General features: G+C 34.0%; 1 protein-coding gene across 1 annotated transcript in view; it reads left to right on the top strand.

The window, feature by feature from the left end:
* The window catches only part of ADAMTS19 (ADAM metallopeptidase with thrombospondin type 1 motif 19), a 269,639-nt gene that overhangs the window by 53,796 nt on the left and 195,361 nt on the right, over window positions 1–20,482 (top strand). The window contains exons 4-6 of the mRNA XM_033181355.1: window positions 14,475–14,647; window positions 15,954–16,037; window positions 16,741–16,898. Coding sequence (XP_033037246.1) covers window positions 14,475–14,647; window positions 15,954–16,037; window positions 16,741–16,898 — 415 coding nt within the window. The remainder of the gene's footprint in view (window positions 1–14,474; window positions 14,648–15,953; window positions 16,038–16,740; window positions 16,899–20,482) is intronic.

Raw genomic sequence — 20,482 nt, 5'->3', positions numbered from 1 at the left:
ATAAAAACATCAAAGGGAGCAACTTAATAAAAAGATTACTTCAATATGCATGTTTTTCACAGACAATGGATAACTTATATGGCAGAGTCTACTGTGAAGTTGAGATTTTTTAGAAACCTAGAATCTTCCAGGTAGCCTGTTTAAATGAAAATAAGGACACAGGAAACTGACAGATTGGGGCCATCACAGCTGTCACCAGCTGGGACACTGAGGGAAATATACTTTTCTAACTCTGTCTTACCTGATCTATCTACCACTCTTGGTACAGATAAAAAGCCTCTCATTTTATAAACTATCCCCTTCATTTTATAAACTATCCTGCTTTTCCATTTCTTATATCTCCTTCTCTGTCCTTCTATGGGAATGTCTTCTTTAATTTGTTTACCCCTGAATACAGGCATTTGTCAGGAGTTCCTTTTTTTTTTTCTACTTCTTATTCCACCTACTTTCCCAGGGTGATATAATCCGAAGCCAATGTGGGTTCAGCTTTACATTGATTAATTCCAGAGTGTCTCCATTTCAATCTTTCTCCTGACTTCCATATATACATATGTAATAGTAACTTCTAGATGTCCTCAAACATCTCAGACTTAATACACCTAAAGCTGAACCCATCAACTCTCCTCCCAAACGCCTCTTCTGATATCCTTGACTGTTTATCTAGTCACTTGAAAATTAAAAATAAACCCCCAACCAAATCACAAGTAACAACTTAAAAAAAAAAGTGTTAATCTAACCTAACCTTCTGCCTTTTCTTTCTCTAAGTCTGATTGAGTTTACTCATGATGCTGTCTACCTCCTAATATTTTGCCTGTCATCTCTTTCTACCACTCCTGTGTAATTATGATAAGAACATTTGTTTAGCCAGTCACAGTGGTGTACCTGTAGTCCTAGCTACTCGGGAGGCTGAGGTGGGAGGATCATCTGTGCGCAGGAGTTTGAGGCTGCGGTAAGCCATGATCTCACCACTGTACTCCAGCTTGAATGACAGAGTGAGACCCGATCCCATCTCTAAAAGAAACACACACACATACACACACATTTCTATAAAATGGATCATGTGCCAGCTCATGTAGTTATGTACATGTGTTATTTTAGTTTAATGTTTTCTATAATCCTTTGAGGTAGGAGGTATTTGTATCCTCATTTCTTATTATTTAAAAAAATTTGTTGTGGGTACATAGGAGGTGTATATATTTATCAGGCCCATAAAATGTCTTCATATAGGTATGCATTGTGAAACAAGCACATCATGGCAAATGGGGTATCCATCCCCTCAACCACTTATGTTTTGAGATACAAATAATCCAATTACATTATTTAAGTTATTTAAAAATATACAATTACGTTATTATTGACTATAGTTACCCTATTATGCTATCAAATAGTAGGTCTTACTCATTTTTTCTAACTTTTTTGTACCCATTAACCATCCCCAACTCCCCTCAAACCCCTCACTACCCTTCCTAGCCTCTGCTAACCATCCTTCTACTGTTTATGTCCATAAGTTCAATTGTTTTGATTTTTAGATCCCACAAATAAGTGAGACCATCCCATGTTTGTTTTTCTGTGCCTGACTTCTTTCACTTAACATAATGATCTCCAGTTCCATCCATGCTGCTGCAAATGACTGTATCTCATTCGTTTTGTGGCTGAATAATATTTCATTGTGTGTAAGCACCACATTTTCTTTATCCGTTTGTCTGCTGCTGGACCCTTAGATTACTCCCAAATCTTAGCTGCTGAAAAAACAGTGCTGCAACAAACATAGAAGTTCAGATATCTCTTAGATACACTGATTTCCTTTCTTTTGGGTATATAACCAGCAATGGGATTACTGGGTAATATGGTAGGTCTATTTTTAGTGTGTGAGGAACCTTCAAACTGTTCTCCATAGTGGTTGATACTAATTTACATTCCCACTAACAGTGTACAAAGGTCCCCTTTTCTCCACATCCTTGCCAGCATTTGTTGGCTGTCTTCTGAATAAAAGCCATTTTAACTGAGGCGAGATGATATCTCATTGTAGTTTTGATTTGCATTTCTCTGGTGACCAGTGATGTTGAGCACCTTTTCATGTGCCTGTTTGCCATTTGTATGTCTTCTTTTGAGAAATGCCTATTCAAATATTTTGCCTATTTTTAAATTGGATTATGAGGTTTTTTTCCTGTAGAGTTCTTTGAGCTACTTTTATATTCTAGTTATTAAACCTTTGTCAGATGGATAGTTTGCAAATATTTTCTCCCATTCTGTGGGTTGTCTCCACTTTGTTAATTGTATCCTTTGCCTTGCAGAAGCTTTTTAACTTGATATGATCCCATTTGTTCATTTTTTGCTTTGGATGTCTGTGCTTGTGGTGTATTACTCAAGAAATCTTTGCTGAGACCAGTGTCCTGGAGATTTTCACCAAAGTTTTCTTGTAATAGTTTCATAGTTTGAAGTCTTAGATTTAAATCTTTAATCCATTTTGATTTGATTTTTGTATATGGTGAGAGATAGGGATATAGTTTCATTCTTTTGCAAATGGATATTCGGTTTTCCCAGCACCATTTATTGATGAGATTGTCTTTTCCCTATTATATGTTCTTGGCACCTTTTTCAAAAATGAGTTCACTGTAGGTGTGTGGATTTGTTTCTTGGTTCTCTGTTATGTTCCATTGGTCTATGTGCCTGTTTTTATGCTAGTACGGTGCTGTTCTGGTTACTGTAGCTCTTTAGTACAATTTGAAGTCAGGTAATGTGATTCCCCCAGTTTTGTTCTTTTTGCCAAGGATAGCTTTGTCTGTTTGGGGTCTTTTAGTGATTCTGTGTAAATTTTAGGACTGTTTTTGAATCTGTAGATTGCTTTGAGTAGCATGGACATTTTAGCAATATTGATTCTTCCAACCCATGAACATGGAATATCTTTCTACTTTTTGTTATCTTTTTTAATTTCCCTCATCAGTGTTTTATAGATTTCATTATAGAGGTCTTTCACTTCTTTGGTTAATTCCTAGGTATTTAATTTTATGTGTGGCTACTGTAAATGGGGCTACATTTTAAAATTTCTTTCTCACATTGTTCACTGCTGGCAAATAGAAATGCAATGATTTTTGCATGTTGATTTTGTATTCTGCAACTTTACTGAATTTATGTGTTTAATAGTTTTCTTGTGGAGTCATTAGGTTTTTCCTAATATAGGATTATGTCATCAGCAAACAAGGATAATTTGACTTCTTCCTTTCCAATTTGGATGCCCTTTGTATTTTTCTCATTTGATTGCTCTAGCTAGGACTTCCAATAATATATTTAATAACAGTGGAGACAGTCGGCATCCTTGTTGTGTTACAGATTTTAGAGAAAAGTCTTTCTGTTTTTCCCCATTTAGTATGATACTAGCTGTGGGTCTGTGGCATATGATTTTTATTATGTTGATGTATGTTCCTTCTATCCCAAGTTTTTTGAGAGTTTTTATGCTGAAGGGATGCTGAATTTTATGAAATGCTTTTTTAGCATCAATTGACATGATCATGTGATTTTATCCTTCATTCTAAGATGTATCATGTCGACTGATTTGCAAATGTTGAACCATCCTTGCATCCCAGGGATATTTTCCAATTTGTCATGATGAAGAAACTTTCTAATGTATTGTTGCATTGTTTTCTAGTATTTTGTTGAAGATTTTTACATCAGTATTTATCAGAGATATTAGCCTGTAGTATTTTTTTTTTCAATTTATATGTCTTTTTTCTGTTTGTTTGTTTGTTTTGTTTTTGTTTTTTTGTATCAGGGTAATACAGGTTACCTAAAATGACTTTGGAAGTATTCCCTCCTCTTATTTTTTTTTGGAATAGTTTGACTAGGATGGGTATTAGTTCTTCCTTAAATGTTTGATAGAATTCAGCAGTGAAGCCATAGGGTCCTGGGCTTTACTGGAAGACATTTTTTTATGGCTTCAATCTTGTTATTTTCTATCTGTTCAGATTTTTGATTTCTTCCTGTTTCAATCTTGGTAGGTTGTATATATCTAGGAATTTGTCCATTTCTTCTATATTTTGCAATGTATTGGCATATAGTTGCTCATAGTAGCTACTAATGATCCTTTGAATTTCTACAGTATTGGTTGTAATGTCTCCTTTTTCATTTCTGATTTTATTTATTTGGACTTTCTCTCTTTTATTCTTAGTCTGGCTAAGGGTTTGTCAGTTTTGTTTAACTTTTCAAAGAAAACACCCTTCTGTTTTATTGATTTTTTTTGTATTTTTTATTCCAATTTCATTTATTTCTGCTCTGATCTTTATTATTTCTTTTATTCTAGTTTTAAGTTTGGATTGTTCTTGCTATTCTAGTTATCTAAGATGCATTGTTAAGTTTTTTGAGATTTTTCCTTTTTTTTTTTTTTTGATGTAGGCACTTATAGTTATAAACCTCCCCTTGAGTACTGCTTTTGCTGAATCCCAAAGGTTTTTATGTGTTTTGTTTTCATTATCTTTGTTTTAAGAAATTTTCCAATTTCTTTTTCACTTTCTTCATTGACCCACTGGTCATTGAGAAGCATATTGTTTAATTTGCATGTATTGTCATAATTTCCAAAATTCTATCTTGTTATCAATTTCTAGTTTTATTTCATTTTGGTTAGAGAAGATGTTTGATATTATATTACTTCATTTTTTGGAATGATTTAATGCTTTTTTAAAAGATGTAACATATGATCTTTCCTTGAGAATGATCCACATGCTGAGGAAAAGAATGCGTATTCTGCAGCTCTTGGTTAAAATGTTCTGTAAATTTTTATTAGAGTCATTTGGCCTATAGTGCAGATTAAATCTGATATTTCTTGGTTGATTTTCTGTCTGGAAGATGTGTCCAGTGCTTAACGTGGGGTGTTGAAGTCTCCAGCTTTTATTTTAATGTGGCCTATTCTCTCTCAATAGCTCTGATAATATTTTCTTTATATATATGAGTGTTGGTTGCATATATATTTAAAATTGTTATATCCTCTTGTTGAATGGACCCCTTTATCATTATATAGTGACCTTCTTTGTCTTTTATAGTTTTTGTTTTGAAATCTATTTTGTCTTATATAAATATAGCAACTCCTGCTGTTTTTTTGGTTTTTATTGGCATGGAATATCTCTTTCCAATCTTTTATTTTCAGTCTATATGTCTCTTTATAGGTGAAGTGTGTTTCTTGTAGGCAACAGATCAATGGGTCTTGGTTTTTCATCTGTTTAGCTACTTCATGTCTTTTGATTAGTTTAGTCCATTTACATTTAATGTTATTATTGATCAATAAGGACTTACTCTTGCCATTTTGTTGTTTGTTTTCTGGTTGTTTTGTGGTCTTATCTTCCTTGTTTCTTTTCTTCCTGTATTCCTCTAGCAAAGGTGATTTTCTCTGATGATATGACTTAGTTTCTTGCTTTTTATTCTCTGTGTATCCATTATATGTTTTTGGGTTTGAGGTTACCATGAGGTTGCAAATACTATCTTATAAACCATTATTTTAATCTGATAACATCTTAATAGGATTTCCATAAATAAACAAGCATAAAGAAATCCAACAAAAACTCTCTGCCTTAACTTCATACTGCAACTTTTTAACCTTTTTTTGTTTCTATTTATATCTTATTGTACTATGTCTTCAAAAGTTTGTATGGTTATCAGTTTTGATTGTTTCATTGTTTAGTCTCTTAAATTAGGATAAAAGTAGTTTGCACACCACAGTAACAGTGTTATAATATTCTGTGTTTTTCTGCGTACTTAGTATTACCAGTGAGTTTTGTACCTTCAGCTGATTATTTATTGCTCATTAATGTTCTTTTCTTTCTGAATGAAGTACTTCCTTTATCATTTTTTGTAGGACAGTTCTGGTATTGCTGAAATCCCTCAGTTTTTGTTTGTGTGGGAAGGTCTTTATTTTTCCTTCATGTTAGAAGAGTATTTTTGCCAGATATACTATTCAAGGGAAATTTTTTTTTCCTTCAGCACTGTACATGTCACACCACTCTCTCCTGGCTTGTAAGCTTTCCACTGCTGCCAGTGTATTGGAGCTCAATTGTATGTTTTTTGTTTCTTTTCTCTTACTGGTTTTAGGATTCTTTCCCTATCCTTAACGTTTCAGATTTTGATTATTAAATGCCTTGAGGTAGTCTTCTTTGAGTTAAATCTGCTTGGTGTTCTATAACCTTTTTGTACTTGGATATTGGTATCTTTGTCTAGGTTTGGGAAGTTCTCTGTTATTTCTTTGTAAAAACTTTCTGCCTCTATCTCTTTTTCTACCTCTTCTTTAAGGCCAATAACTCTTAGATTTGCCCTTTTGAGGCAATTTTCTAGATCCTATAGGTTTGCTTCATTGTTTTTTATTCTTTTTTGTTTTGTCTCCTCTGACTGTGTATTTTCAAATAGACTGTCTTCAAGATCACTAATTCTTTTTTTTGCTTGTTCAATTCTGCTATTAAAAGACTGTGATTCACTCTTCAATATGCAAATTGCATTTTTCAACTCCAGAATTCCTGCTTGAGTCCTCTTAATTATTTCAAGTTCACTTGGTGTTCTACTCCTCTGTGGCTCTGCTGGTACCTGAAGCCAGTAAGTCTCAAAGGTTCACCCAAAGTCCTCGATGTAGTACCTGGGTGTCACTGCTGGCTATTCAGGGCTTTTCAGTTAGCAGGTGGAAAATATTGCCAGGACTAGGTTCTTTTCTTCAAGGCAGTGGGTTCCCTTCTGGCCTAGGGGATGTCTAGAAATGTCTTTTGGGAGCTAGGACCTAGAATGGAGACCTCACAACTCTAACTGGTGCCCTATCTTGCTGTGGCTGTGCTCATATCATAGATGTAAGACAAAGTCTTCCCCACATTTCCCTCTTCCCGCCTCAAGTAGAAGGAGGGAGTCTCTTTGGAGCCACCAGCTATGCAGCCTGAGGTTAGGGGAGGGGTGATGCCAGAACTTCCTTGGCTATCCCAGTTGGTGTCTCAGTATACTGTGTGTATCTCCTAGTCCACTGTCTCTAGGACTTGCCTAAGAGTTGCAGTCCTTATGGCTTAACTGCCTTTCAAATTTTCTTGGAGACTCAGAGTGCTGTAGCCTTCAGTATCGAGGTTTACAGGCACTCAGTTTCTTACCAGTGGGATTGCTGATTCCCCTCTGGCTAAGGCTGATTTAAATGCTCTCTCTGTGACGGGTGTCAGCTGAGTTTGATCTGGTTTTCCTTTCTGCTCTAACAGGGCTGCACTGAGATCACTGCCTCACAATTGCTCTATTCTCCATCTCCCAGCACCCGGAGATACTCTCTGCATCACTCTGCAACTGCTGGGGTGGGGGAGGGGTGGTATCAGCAATTCAGCACTGTTTTTTTTCTATCTTCAGTGCTTTTTTCAGCGATATGAAGTTAAAACCAGGTATTAAGAGTGCTCACGTGATTTTCAGTTTTTGTGAAGGTATTTTTTTTTTTTTCCTCTGTAGATGGTTAACTTGGTGTCCTTGCAGTGGGGACAATTGGTGAAGCATTCTATTCCACCATTTTGCTCTGCCCTCGCTGTTCTCATTTTATAGGAAAAAAAAAAAAAGACAAGGGAAACTGAAAGATTGTAAATAAACACACAAGGGATGATGTGATTCCCAGTATGCCATTTTGCATACCAGGAGACCCTGGACCCTTGACTCTACAGCCAATTTATATATTGCTTGGATTGCTGCAGTTTATTGCCTTCTCTGTGTCTTCTTGATTTCAGTCTAACCCTCTCATAACCTAGTTTCCAATTTTTTTAAAAGGTGCATTTGATAATATTCTTTTCTGGGATTCTTCACACCTTCAGAGTAAAATTCATACTCTTCAGCTAAGCACACAACAACCTGAATATGGTAAGTAGATTAAGTGCACCAAAATCACCTGGGGATTAGAGTTAAAATGAAGATTTCTGGATCCCATCCAGATGCACTAAGTTAGAGTTACTGAGGCCGGGACCCAAGAGAATCAGCGTTTTAAACATGGACCCTGAAATGTGATTCTTCTTCATATTTAGAGAAACATGTGAGTTTATAGAGGTCTTTTATTTCTATTCCTATGTACCATACTCCTTCCTGTCTCTGAGTCTCCTGGTTTTCTTCAAAACTTTCTCCTCTTTTCCTTTAATCTTCTCATCCTCCAAGACTTAGTGCCTTAGGGAAGTCCTTCTGAATCCCCCTGGATGCTACTTTCCCTTAGCCTTTCCAAGCTATTGCTTTGTAGTGCTACCATTGCATTTTGTGCATGTGGTGTTACACACTAGGGAGCCTAATAAAATGCTGGACATAAGGTTTCTTCACATTAATTCCATGAATATTATTTACTGCATGCCATACACTGGACACAAAAATATGAGTAAAAATCAGCCTCTAAAGACAAAAATGTGGGAAGACACAATCTTCTTTGTGAAACCTAAGACAGTAAGATGACATTTCAATGATAGGAAAGATAAACAATGCTTGTAAACACTTTGAGGAATAATTATTATTTGTTTCCACTAATTATTATTTGGACAATGATTATACAGAGCCTTACTCTGTTAAGAGGTGAGATAAATATATTTTTTCCAACAGATCTTTTGCTATCCAGTTGTATGTATTTGTATGAGTCACTTCTCTGCCAATGGGAGTAGATACTCATGATTCTGAGATTCATTTACATGATTTCTAATGAGTCTAAAGTTGTAAAATTGTTGTATTTTATTATCTCATTTTCTAAATCTGCATGGTTTTCTCTTATCTGCTGCAGCTCATCGCTCAGGACCCTAAGTCTCAGCTCTGAGTGAGAACTAACCCTTTTTCTATCTCCTATAATGCTAGCTCCATGCCCTAATTTGTCTCTCCTGTGACCTCCATGAGATTATCCCAGTGATACTTACTGTGAATGAGATGGTCACTGTAGTGATATATTTTATACGTTTATAGCTTTCTATTTTATAGCCTTCTAGAATGGAGTCCAGTTTTCTTTTACAAAGGAAAGCATCTTTCAAGGAAGAGATTTTCATGTGGGCTGTGGCATTATTAGATTGCTTAAACATTGCAGTAACAAAATAGTTGCTGTAGGAATTTTCTTGAGTTCTGAATATCAAAAAATAGTTTCAATATGACCAGTGATTATTTACTGTAGGTTTTAGTAAATATTATTTGATAATCAAAATGTAATAGTTTGTTAAAAGCAAAATTTTTAATGAGAGCATAGAGTATATATCTAGATGTACCTTTAAACCCATGTAAGTGTGCATGTTCCCATTTAGAGATCAAATAAATATAAAGATTAATTTCCATCTTAAAAATGTCATCCTAATAGCTAACATATTTCACATTTAATATATGAATTACACATTGCAATAAGCAAGTTCCATATACATGCTCACATATTCCTATTCATATATAATTTTTATCTATACAACAAATAAGTAGAAAAGTAAGTTTTTGTCCCACAGTCCCAAAGCTAGTAAGTTGCAAATCCAAGATTTTTATCTGTGCATTTTGACTCCAAAGAATTGGTTTAACATCCCCCAGAAATGTTATCTTCCAATGTCCATCTAAGCTCTCTATACTTCGTCTAGATTCTAGGCTACAGGATGAAGGAAGGAAAGTAGGAGACAAGTGATTTTCTTTTAAAGAGTGACCAAAAGTTGTACATACTAGTTCTGTTCAAATTCCATGTTTTACAACTCAGTGACGTAATTACACTCACTTGAACAGTAGACTGAGAAATGTTTCTGGGTACATAGCCACACATCTGACCAAAAAGTAGTAGTTGGGTGGGGATGTGGTTAGGGAATTTTTTATTCCTAAAAGTAAGAAAGGGAGAATGGATACTGATGGACACTTAATAGTCTCTACTACAGCATCTTATCCAGCATCTGAGGACAAGAAGGTGATAGCTGGGAGAAAGTAAGAGAAAATGTGCAAAAGTGCTAAATAGAAGGAGGTGTCTCTTTTTAGTTATTGGATGTATCCATATTAATCTCATTTGCTCGACAGAAGTTGACACTGGTGAGAACCTGTCACTTGTCACAGTCGGTGAATATGTGATGGATAATACTCAGATTCTCATTTCCCTTCAAGGCCAATTATATATCCATCTACAAAGATGATGTTGAAAGTATGTGTGTATGTGTGTGTGTGTGTGTATATACACACATTAATATATATTAATTATTATATATAAATATTAATTTATCTCTTGGTTTCTTTTTCTTTCCTTTCTTTTTTCAAGATGGAGTCTCAGTCTGCCACCCAGGCTGGAGTGCAGTGTCGCGATCTTGGCTTTATTATATAAATTATATATATAAATATATAATATTAAGTAATATAAATTAATATTAATATATATATACACATGTATATATGTTAGAACATAAGTATATGCACACATAATATATAAATAACATATGTATGCATAGTTGTGTGTGTGTGTGTATATATATATGATCAATTTGGTCTTTGGTATTAACCTCTGGTACTGAATCTGGATCCATAAAGTTTACTTTTAACTATAGTGATTCTGATTCAGATGGCTAGTATTGTTTTTGTCATCTTGCATTGCCTTGTTATATGATATAAATAAGGAATATTTGCATTAATTGTTATAACACTTCAGTTAACTTTGTTAACTGATTATGATAGTTGAGTAAAACTGGATTTATTACATAATTTTAAAATCTGTGTCATTGCTAGAAAAAAAGAGAAACGGTAACTTATGGGGATAGTCTAGATAAGATTAGTTTCCAGCAATAGTGGTGGGATCCAGTTCTTATTAGATCACAGAGTTGACAGGTGGGCATAGAAGTCATAATACAAATTAAACAGTAGGTCAAGAATCCAAGAGATAAGGCTGGAAACAGTGGCTCACACCTGTTATCCTAGCACTTTGGGATGCCGAGGCAGGTGGATCATCTGAGGTCAGGAGTTCAAGACCAGACTGGCCAACATGGCAAAACCCTGTCTCTACAAAAACTGCAAAAATTAGCCAGGCATTGTAGTGCATGCCTGTAATCCCAGCTACTTAAGAGGCAGAGGCAGGAGAATCACGTAAACCCAGGAGGCAGAGGTTGAAGTGAGCCAAGATCGCGACACTGCACTCCAGCCTGGGTGGCAGACTGAGACTCCATCTTAAAAAAAAAAAAAAAAAAAGAAAAGAAAAGAAAAAGAAACCAAGAGATAAATTAATTCTGTAAACATGAAAAGATGTTAGAGGTCAAAGCAAGGTAGGATATGTGGTTAGTAGGATAGGATAGGGTAGGATAGGATAGGATAGGATAGGATAGGATAGAATAGACTAGACTAGACAAGCTAAAACCAAGGCACCTGGAATAAGACTCAATTTATCAGAAACCAAAAAGATAGATTAGAACTGTGAGAACACATATCCTGAATTCAAAACAAAGTTAGAGACATACAGGGAATCATGACTAACTGAATATACATGCTTCACTTCACTCTTGAACAGACTTCACTGAATTTATATTAAATAGTAAAGAAATACAAAGGTGTCAGTCAACAGTGCAAGTTGTGGAAAGATGATAGCAGCTTAGAGACATCAACAGAATATGATAAATGGCAAGGAGAGGAGCAAGTGATAGCTGATTTAACAATATACCATGGAGATTATTCTTCAACTGTAGAAAATTCTTAAACTTGATTGAATTGTACATGTGAATGGCTGTGTAATGTGGCATGTAAGTTACCCTCAATAAAACTGTTATAATTGTAAATTTATTATTGAAGCACCACGGGCATACAGAAAATTCCAGAAACAATATGTTCAACTGCTGAATTTTCCCAGTGTGAACATAACCAATAGCTACTGGAATCAGACTATAGAGAATACCTAAGAATTCAACTTATAAGGGACATGAAGGACCTCTTCTAGGAGAATTACAAACTACTGCTCAAGGAAATAAGAGAGGACACAATCACATGGGGAAAAAAATCATGCTCATGGATGGGAAGAATTGATATTGTGAAAATGGCCATACTGCCTAAAGTAATTTATAGATTCAATACTATTCCTATCAAGCTTCCATTGACTTTCTTCACAGAATTAGAAAAAAACTACTTTAAGTTTCATATGGAACCAAAAATAGCTGGTATGGCCAAGACAAGCAAAAAGAAGAAAACTGGAGGCATCACACTACCTGACTTCAAACTACTACAAGGCTACAGTAACCAAAACAGCATGGTACTGGTACCAAAACAGATAAAGAGACAAATGGAACAGAACAGCAACCTCAAAAATAATACCATGCATCTATAACCATCTGATCATCGACAAACCTGACAAAAACAATCAGTGGTGAAAGTATTCCCTGTTTAATACATGGTGCTGGGAAAACTAGCCATATGCAGAAAACAGAAACTGGACCGCTTCCTTACACCTTATACAAAAATTAACTCGAGATAGATTAAAGACTTAAATGTAAAGCCCAAAACCATAAAAACCCTAGAAGAAAACTTAGGCAACACCATTCAGGACATAGGCATGGGCAAAGACTTCATGACTAAAACACCAAAAGCAATTTCAACAAAAGCCACAATCGACAAATGGGATCTAATTAAACTGAAGAGCTTCTGCATAGCAAAAGAAACTATCATCAGAGTGAACAGGCATCCAACAGATTGGGAGAAAATTTTTGCAATCTAGACATCTGACTAAGGGCTAATATCCAGAATCTACAAGGAACTTGAACAAATTTACAAGACAAAACAACAACAAACAACCCCATCAAAAAGTGGCCAAAAGGTACGAACAGACACTTCTCAAAAGAAGACATTTATGCAGCCAACAGACTGCTATAGCACATGTATACCTATGTAACAAACCTGCACGTTCTGCACATGTATCCCAGAACTTGAAGGAAAAAAAAAAAGAAGGAAAAGAAAATTACAACACCACAGATATCTCCCTTGTGCCATGCCCAGGCTCTAATTTCTCCTACCTTAAGATATTCACTGAGTTGGTTTTTAAGAGCATTTCTTCTCAGGTTTTGATGTGTCTTTAAATGGAATCATACTACCTAATCTTTTGTACTTGGCTTCTTTCCATCAGTATTATGTGGATGAACCTCATTATTTGTGAGGTTCTTCCATAGTTTCACATGTTACAGCAGCTGGTTTCTTTTCATTGCTATATAGTATTCCATTACATGAATATTCTAACATTTCTTTATCCATATACTATTGATGATTATTTGAATTTTAAAAATAATTTTAAAAATAAGGATGTGTGGGGCAGTCACTTCAGGCACTGCTTTCAAGTAGACCTTTATTTTACCATTGGTGTCAAAAAGAAGATTGTAGTGTCTTTTATTTATTGAGTTATTTTGTTTATATTGGAGCTCTTTGCTAGAAATCTAACTAATGTGATCTTATTATAATAGTTTGTACATGATATTTGTATGCATTTCTGATGGCTGTATGTTTTAGATCATTGATTAATGGGTATGCAAATATTCAACTTCAGTAGACACTGCAAACTAGGTTTTCAAAGTGTTTATCCCAGTTTAATCTCTCAGTATGTATGCATATGGTACTTCTATTTGTCCCCACAGTCTTGTCAGCACTTGATATAGTCAGTCTTTAATTTTAGCTTATTCCAGGGATTTTAATTTATTTAATGTATTTTGGCTTTAATTTGTATTTCTTTGAAGACCAGTGATGTTAGACATTGTCCCATGATAATTAGGCATTTAGATATCCTATTGTGAGAAATGGTTGTTCAAGTTCTGCCCATTTTTCAATTAGACTGTCATTGATTTAGAATAGCTCTTTATTTCTTTATTCTGGAAAGTATTGAACTATCTCCTCTCACAGGGTGGCATGACTTCCGCTGTGATAGTGACATGTTTTAATTAATGGAAGTTCTTAGTTTTTATGTAGGCAAACCTATACATGTTTTTTGTTTGTGGTTTCTGCTTTGATTTGGCTTCATTTGAGGAATCTATATTCCCCAGCAGTTATAACTTCTGTAAGATCTTGATGGAAAGTGGAGCAGAATCCTTTGTAATTCATGAATAGTAATTTAGTAATCAGGGGCACCTGCCTGAAATTAGGATGTGTGGGGCAGTCACTTCAGGCACTTCTTTCAACTAGACTTTTATTTTGCCATTGGCATCAAAAAGAAGATTGTAGTGTCTTTTATTTATTGAGTTATTTTGTTTATATTGGAGCTCTTTGCTAGAAATCTAACTAATGTGATCTTATTATAAGCCATTAACAACTTTGGAAGGTAGGTGTTATTATTATCCATTTTACAGATAAGGAAACTCAGGCTGACTGGGTGATGTTAGTTTGCTAAAATGGCAGAGCTAATAAGTGGGAGAAATTCAGTCTGCCTCATTCTGAAGTCATACTTCAAAGCCAAATGCCCTTTAAGATTTTATATGCGTTGGAACTTATTTGTTGCTCGTTATTAAATATGGTTAATATTATTCACTTTGCCAATATGAAGGTGCATTGAAAAATTCAATTCTCTGTTGCAGATAAAGGAAGATCTAGGTCTAGAAAAATAGCAGAAAGTGGAAGAGGGAAACGATACTCATACAAATTACCTCAAGAATACAACATAGAGACTGTAGTGGTTGCAGACCCAGCAATGGTTTCCTATCATGGAGCAGATGCAGCCAGGAGATTCATTCTAACCATCTTAAATATGGTAGGCAAACTTTAAAGTGCGCTTGGAATTTTTTCAAGAAAACTCTAAGGAAGACGTGTGAGTATTTATAATGAAGTTCTTTAAAATTAACTCATTACTATTCCTTTCTCTTATTGTCATCAGTTAAAAAAAAATACTTAGGTATACAAAATTGATCCATCTCAAAAGCAATATCAAAATAAAAATTCACATATTGTAAAAAAGAAAACACCCTTCTTGTTCATTTTGATGTGGCAAACCTCTTTCTATGTTAGTCTTTTCTCTCTTTTTTTGGTACTGTTCTTTTCCTTTTTTTTTTTTTTTTAATATTTCTAGCCCCATTTATTTATTTATTTATTATTTATTTATTTATTTTGTTGGTACATAGTAGATGTATATATTTATGGGGTAGATAAGATATTTTGATAGAGGCATAATTTGGTGAAATTATCATGAATATTTTAATATATGTTTATATACATGGCCCCACAAAAGGACCATAGGTTAATTATGATGTGATATAAAAATGAATGTCAGTAATCCACTGAGCTATTATATAGGTCTGTAAAATGAATGTCAGATATGATTCTAGTTGATGAGCTAAAATTTTAACTAACTAAATCACAGGTGACTAACTTGAGTTGATGATTTCTGATTGTAGAAATCCTAGTATCTCATTGCCGCTTAGATTTCATGCAATATTCCTTTAAGGATTATTTGCCTACTTACCTTGGAACTTTTACAAAAAAAAAAAAAAGAAAGAAAGAAATCCTAGTATCTATCATGTTAGGGATGCTTTTTACCAAATTGATCCTTTGACTTAATTGCATACTCTGTTGGGCAAACCTCATTCAAGGAAGAATCAGAAGGTTATAGTGAAGAGTGATTCTTACAAGAGAATAAAGAGAAATAAATGTTGAAGGCAAATGTCCGTTTATAAGTCAATTACCATTTAAGAACGGCTGATGTAATGATAAATATAGTCCCATTTTTTACTATCTTTGCTATCATTTGGCTGGTTTTCTGGGGAACAGAGTGTTTTTTTATACTTTAGATATTTCTGTCCATATTCCATTACCTTCTGAGCACTCCTCTAGAATGGGATATATGGTAGATTAACACTGCCTAACAACCAGTCTTTTCTAAGTAGAAATATCTCTGAAAGCATGGGTTTGATGTAACAAAAAATTGCTTTGCAAGCTTTTTTTTTTTTTTTTTAAGATTTCTCAAATAAATTGAGACTTCTCCACGTATGGGCCTTGAGAAAAATTAAGATGACTTTCAGTTTAATTTTAGGATTTTTATTTTTATTCTTATTTGTTTTTAGGTTTTTAACCTTTTCCAACACAAGAGTCTGGGTGTGCAGGTCAATCTTCGTGTGATAAAGCTTATTCTGCTCCATGAAACTCCAGTAAGAAAGTCTTGAGTTTTTAATTAAATTAAATGGGTGAGAAATTTTGTTCAGAAACTTTTAAGTAAAGGGAATGTTAAGGATGTACTTAAAAATCTGGAAATATCCATTGAATCACTTAAAGTATACATAAAACTGGCCTTTAGTTTGAGTTAATGTCCCAATCTTATTTTAAAATAGGATATTGTTAGTTTCCAAAAATCCTGAAAACAAATCTTAACTTTCCAAGTATAATTTTTAAGAAGTCATTTTAAGTGACAGTTTTATTCTATCATTTAGATGTGTACTTTTAACACTTTTTATTTATTTTAAATGGGAACTATTCCATGGGATCATTTTGATATGCTGCTTAACTGGCACTTTAGAAAATGTTGTTCTACATAGAAAATGTTGTTCTTAAGTTGTAGAAACAACAAGTTATTTTAGTCTAAAAGTTCCACATTCTTAATTGAACCTCTCTGCTTTTTCAGAATACCATTAAACAGATTTTGTAGTTATTACACCTTCACAATGCTTTAAGCTTTTAAGCTCAGAGTAAATCAAACCTGAATGTCTTCCAGGTCCTAATTAATGTTATGGTCAGCAGTTTGCTTTAGTAATTCAAGAGTGCCTTTGTTATTTGTTTTTTTGTTTGTTTGTTTTGTTTTGTTTTTGTATATACCTAAGAATAATATGCCTTGTGATGAAATCTGTTATTTTGCAGCCAGATCTATATATTGGGCATCATGGAGAAAAAATGCTAGAGAGTTTTTGTAAGTGGCAACATGAAGAATTTGGCAAAAAGAATGATATACATTTGGAGATGTCAACAAGCTGGGGGGAAGACATGAATTCAGTGGATGCAGCTATACTTATAACAAGGTAAATTTTCCAAAGCCAATTAAATGACATTCCTAATTCAATTACTGTACTGTTAATCCCATTAATCCCTTAATAGATAATGTTTTTATTTCAGATTTCATGTTTCAAAAATGATTTTGGCATAATGATGTTAGTCATCTCCCTCAATTCATAGTAACAGATTTGTAAACAGCTAGATATTGGATGGCATATTGACAAAACATTTGGTTAGTTAATTCTAAAAAATTACCCTAAATTTTTGAGCTCAAAGGCATAGTCATTAATGATAAGCTAAAACTATGGTGAATTTTGTTGTAAGTTCAAAATTATGAACCTAGACTGTATGTTTTTCAGTCATCACCATATAAAGTAACCTAATATGTTAAATTCAGCAATTGAAAACCTTTCTGGCTCCATGTGAGAAACAATTTTAATTAAGTCTCTGACTAATTATAAGCTACATTGTGAATGTACTACTAAAAAATATTTTTAATACAGCATTAAGTATAATATGTAAATAAATGTAAGTGAAATAATGAGCAACAATATGCTCTATATGATTAATATGTTTAATAATCATACATAATTGGTTTGTCTTGCTTAAAGTTGGTAAAAATAAGTAATTCATTGTGAACTAGCAATTTAATTTTAGTCATCAAAAGTGTTAGCATTTCACATCACAGAAAGCACAGTAGTGTAATTACATATGATTTTCTGAAATGAAATCATTGAAATCATTGCAATTTCTTATAATTAATACTAAAGGTAAATAATTCATAAAATTGAAAAATCTCTAGGCAAGAACACAATTGGACTTCTACTTTCAGCTAAGTAGGTATAACTGATATTGAGCTTCTGCAATAAGCAACATAACATTGGAAAATAAGAAGTCACTGCTTTTAGTCACTGGAGAATGAACAGTATAAGACTGCAATTCCTGAAAGAAGGGGAATTTATTATGCAAACCTTGCAGTCAACTCAGCTTTTTCCCTGGGAAAAATTTCTTAACTAATGTAGCAAGCTAGAATCTAGGTAGAGCATAGTGATCCTGCTGAGGACACCAGAAAAAGTCTTAGGCATGGAGAGGTGCCATGAAGTACATGTGCTGACCATACATGAGAACTTGGCAATGGCTGGTCTGAAGATAAACAGATAGAGGAGACTGCCCCAAATTTACCACAGGATTGCTGCTATGGAGTTCAGAATTTAAAAAGATACTAGGAATGAGCAAATTCAAAGCACAAGAGTGGAACAATCTTGTGATACCTTATCATCATTTTTAGCCTTAGGGGAGACAGAACTTAGAGGTTGAATACCACCAATTTACAGAGGCTTTGGTATCATCTTGGATTTTTGATAAATCTTCCCTACCAAAAAATAAAATCAAATTTATCCAAGTGCAGGATGATGAGCCAGTAATTGTGAACTGCCTCTTAAAACAGTTTTAAGCACTCTTCAGAGGAAGATAACAGAATAGCAAGTCTCTCTAAAAATATATCATTCACAATGTCCAGAGTATAATAAAAATTAGTCAAGCAAAGAAACATGAAAATATGACCCATGGTCAATTAAAAATTAGTCAATAGACACTGACTTTGAGATAGCCTAGATGTTGGATTTAGCAGATGAATGCAGTTATAATTGGAGTCTCAGAAGAAGAGAGTAAGAATGGGTAAGAAAAATTACTTGAAGACATAATGGCAAAAAATTCCACAAATTTGATGAAAAGCAACAAATATGGACCTAGGCATATCATAGGAAAGTTGCTGAAGACCAAAGAAAAACAGAAAAATTTCCATCAGCCAGCAGGGTGAGCATTGAGGGGAGCAGAGGAAACATTAAACAGGAGGAACAATGTTCAAATAAATGACTTACTTCACATCCAAAAAAACAGTAAGTTCAAAAGACAATGAAACAACATTTCTAATGTACTGAAAGAAAGTAAAATAAAGAAATCCTATTAACCAAAAATGCTTACTGAGTTCTTGAGGTACTATCTTAATCTCTGAAAGGGTATCTATCAAAAAACATATCTATAACTAATATCACAGCAAAAGGAGAAAACTGAACATTTTCTCCTTACAACTGAAAGCAAGGTAAGGATGTCTCCTCTTTCTACTTCTATCCAATATTGTACCAGTGTGGTAAAGCAGAAAAAACCAAAGGAAAACTATAACCAGTGTGGTAAAGCAGAAAAAAACAAAGGAAAAGCATACATATTTGGAATATAAAGAAAAATGTCTCTTATTCACAGATGATGTGAAATGGTACAAAGAATATTTTAAGAAATCTAGCAAAAAGTTGCTAGAATTTGCAGCTGGATTTTCAAGGCTACATCATGTAAAATCAGTTTTCAAAAACCAATTATGTTTATATATACTGGAAGTGAACAATTGGAAAAAACTTATAGTGACTTCCAAAACCATAAAATACTTAAGAACAATTTTAGTAAAATATGTGTAAAACCTCTAAAATGAGAACTACACAGCACTGTTATGAGAAATTAAATATCTAAATAAAGATTAATTCATTGGAATACTAAATATTATTAAATGCCACTTTTCTCCAAATTGATTTATAGATTCAATATACTCCCAATGAAACAACCTTTGCAGGCGTGTTTTGTAGAAATTGACAAACTGACTCCAGTACTAATTTGTAAAGGCAGAGAACCTAGAAGAATCAAAACAGTTTTGAAAAGTAAGAACAAATTGAGGCCAGGTGCGGTGGCTCACACCGGTAATCCCAGCACTTAGGGTGGCTGAGGTGGGTAGATGGCCTGAGGCCAGGGATTCAAGACCAGCCTGGCCAATGTGACAAAACCTCATATCTACTAAAATTACAAAAATTAGCTGGGCATGGTGTTGCATGCCTGTAGTCCCAGCTACTTGGGAGGCTGAGCCATGAGAATCGCTTGAATCCAGGAGGCAGAGGTTGCAGTGAGCCAAGATTGTGCTACTGCACTCCACCCTGATCAACTGAACAAGACTGTCTCAAACAAACAAACAAAAAAACCCCAAAACCTTCCCATTCTGTCACAGTAATGAAAATGTATATATGTATATATATGAACAAATTGGATGGACTTTACACTATATGATTTCAAAACTTACTCTAAAGGTTTGGAAATCAAGATAGTATGGTTTTGGCAGAGTCATGCAAATCAATGAAGCAAAATAAACGGTCTAGAAATAAACCCACATATATATGGTCAATTGATTTTTAATAAAGCTACCAACATAATTCAGTTATAAAAATAATCTATTCAGCAGATGGTATTAGAATACATCAAATGGTACAAATGGAATATCTGGACACCTCTGTGAAAAAAATGAATATCAATCCTATTTAACATGTGTAAAATTAATTCAAAAGGGATCATAGAATTAAACATGAAAGCTAACACTCTATTGTAGTAAGAAAATAAAGAAGAACATTTTCATGAACAAGAGGAGGACAGTGGTTTCTTAGATAGGATACAAAAAAGTACTAATCAAGAAATATTAACAATCATCTGGAATTTTTAAAAATGAAAACCATTTGCTGTTCAAAAGGTGTTCACATCTTTTGTGAATTTGAGAAAATAATTGCCATACATATACTAA

The sequence above is a fragment of the Trachypithecus francoisi genome, unplaced genomic scaffold (genome assembly GCF_009764315.1).
Source record: "Trachypithecus francoisi isolate TF-2019V2 unplaced genomic scaffold, Tfra_2.0 Lachesis_group2, whole genome shotgun sequence".
In the NCBI taxonomy this organism is placed as follows: Eukaryota; Metazoa; Chordata; class Mammalia; order Primates; family Cercopithecidae; genus Trachypithecus; species Trachypithecus francoisi.
The sequence above is the reverse complement of the archived record's forward strand: the minus strand, read 5'-3'. Positions and strand labels throughout refer to the sequence as shown.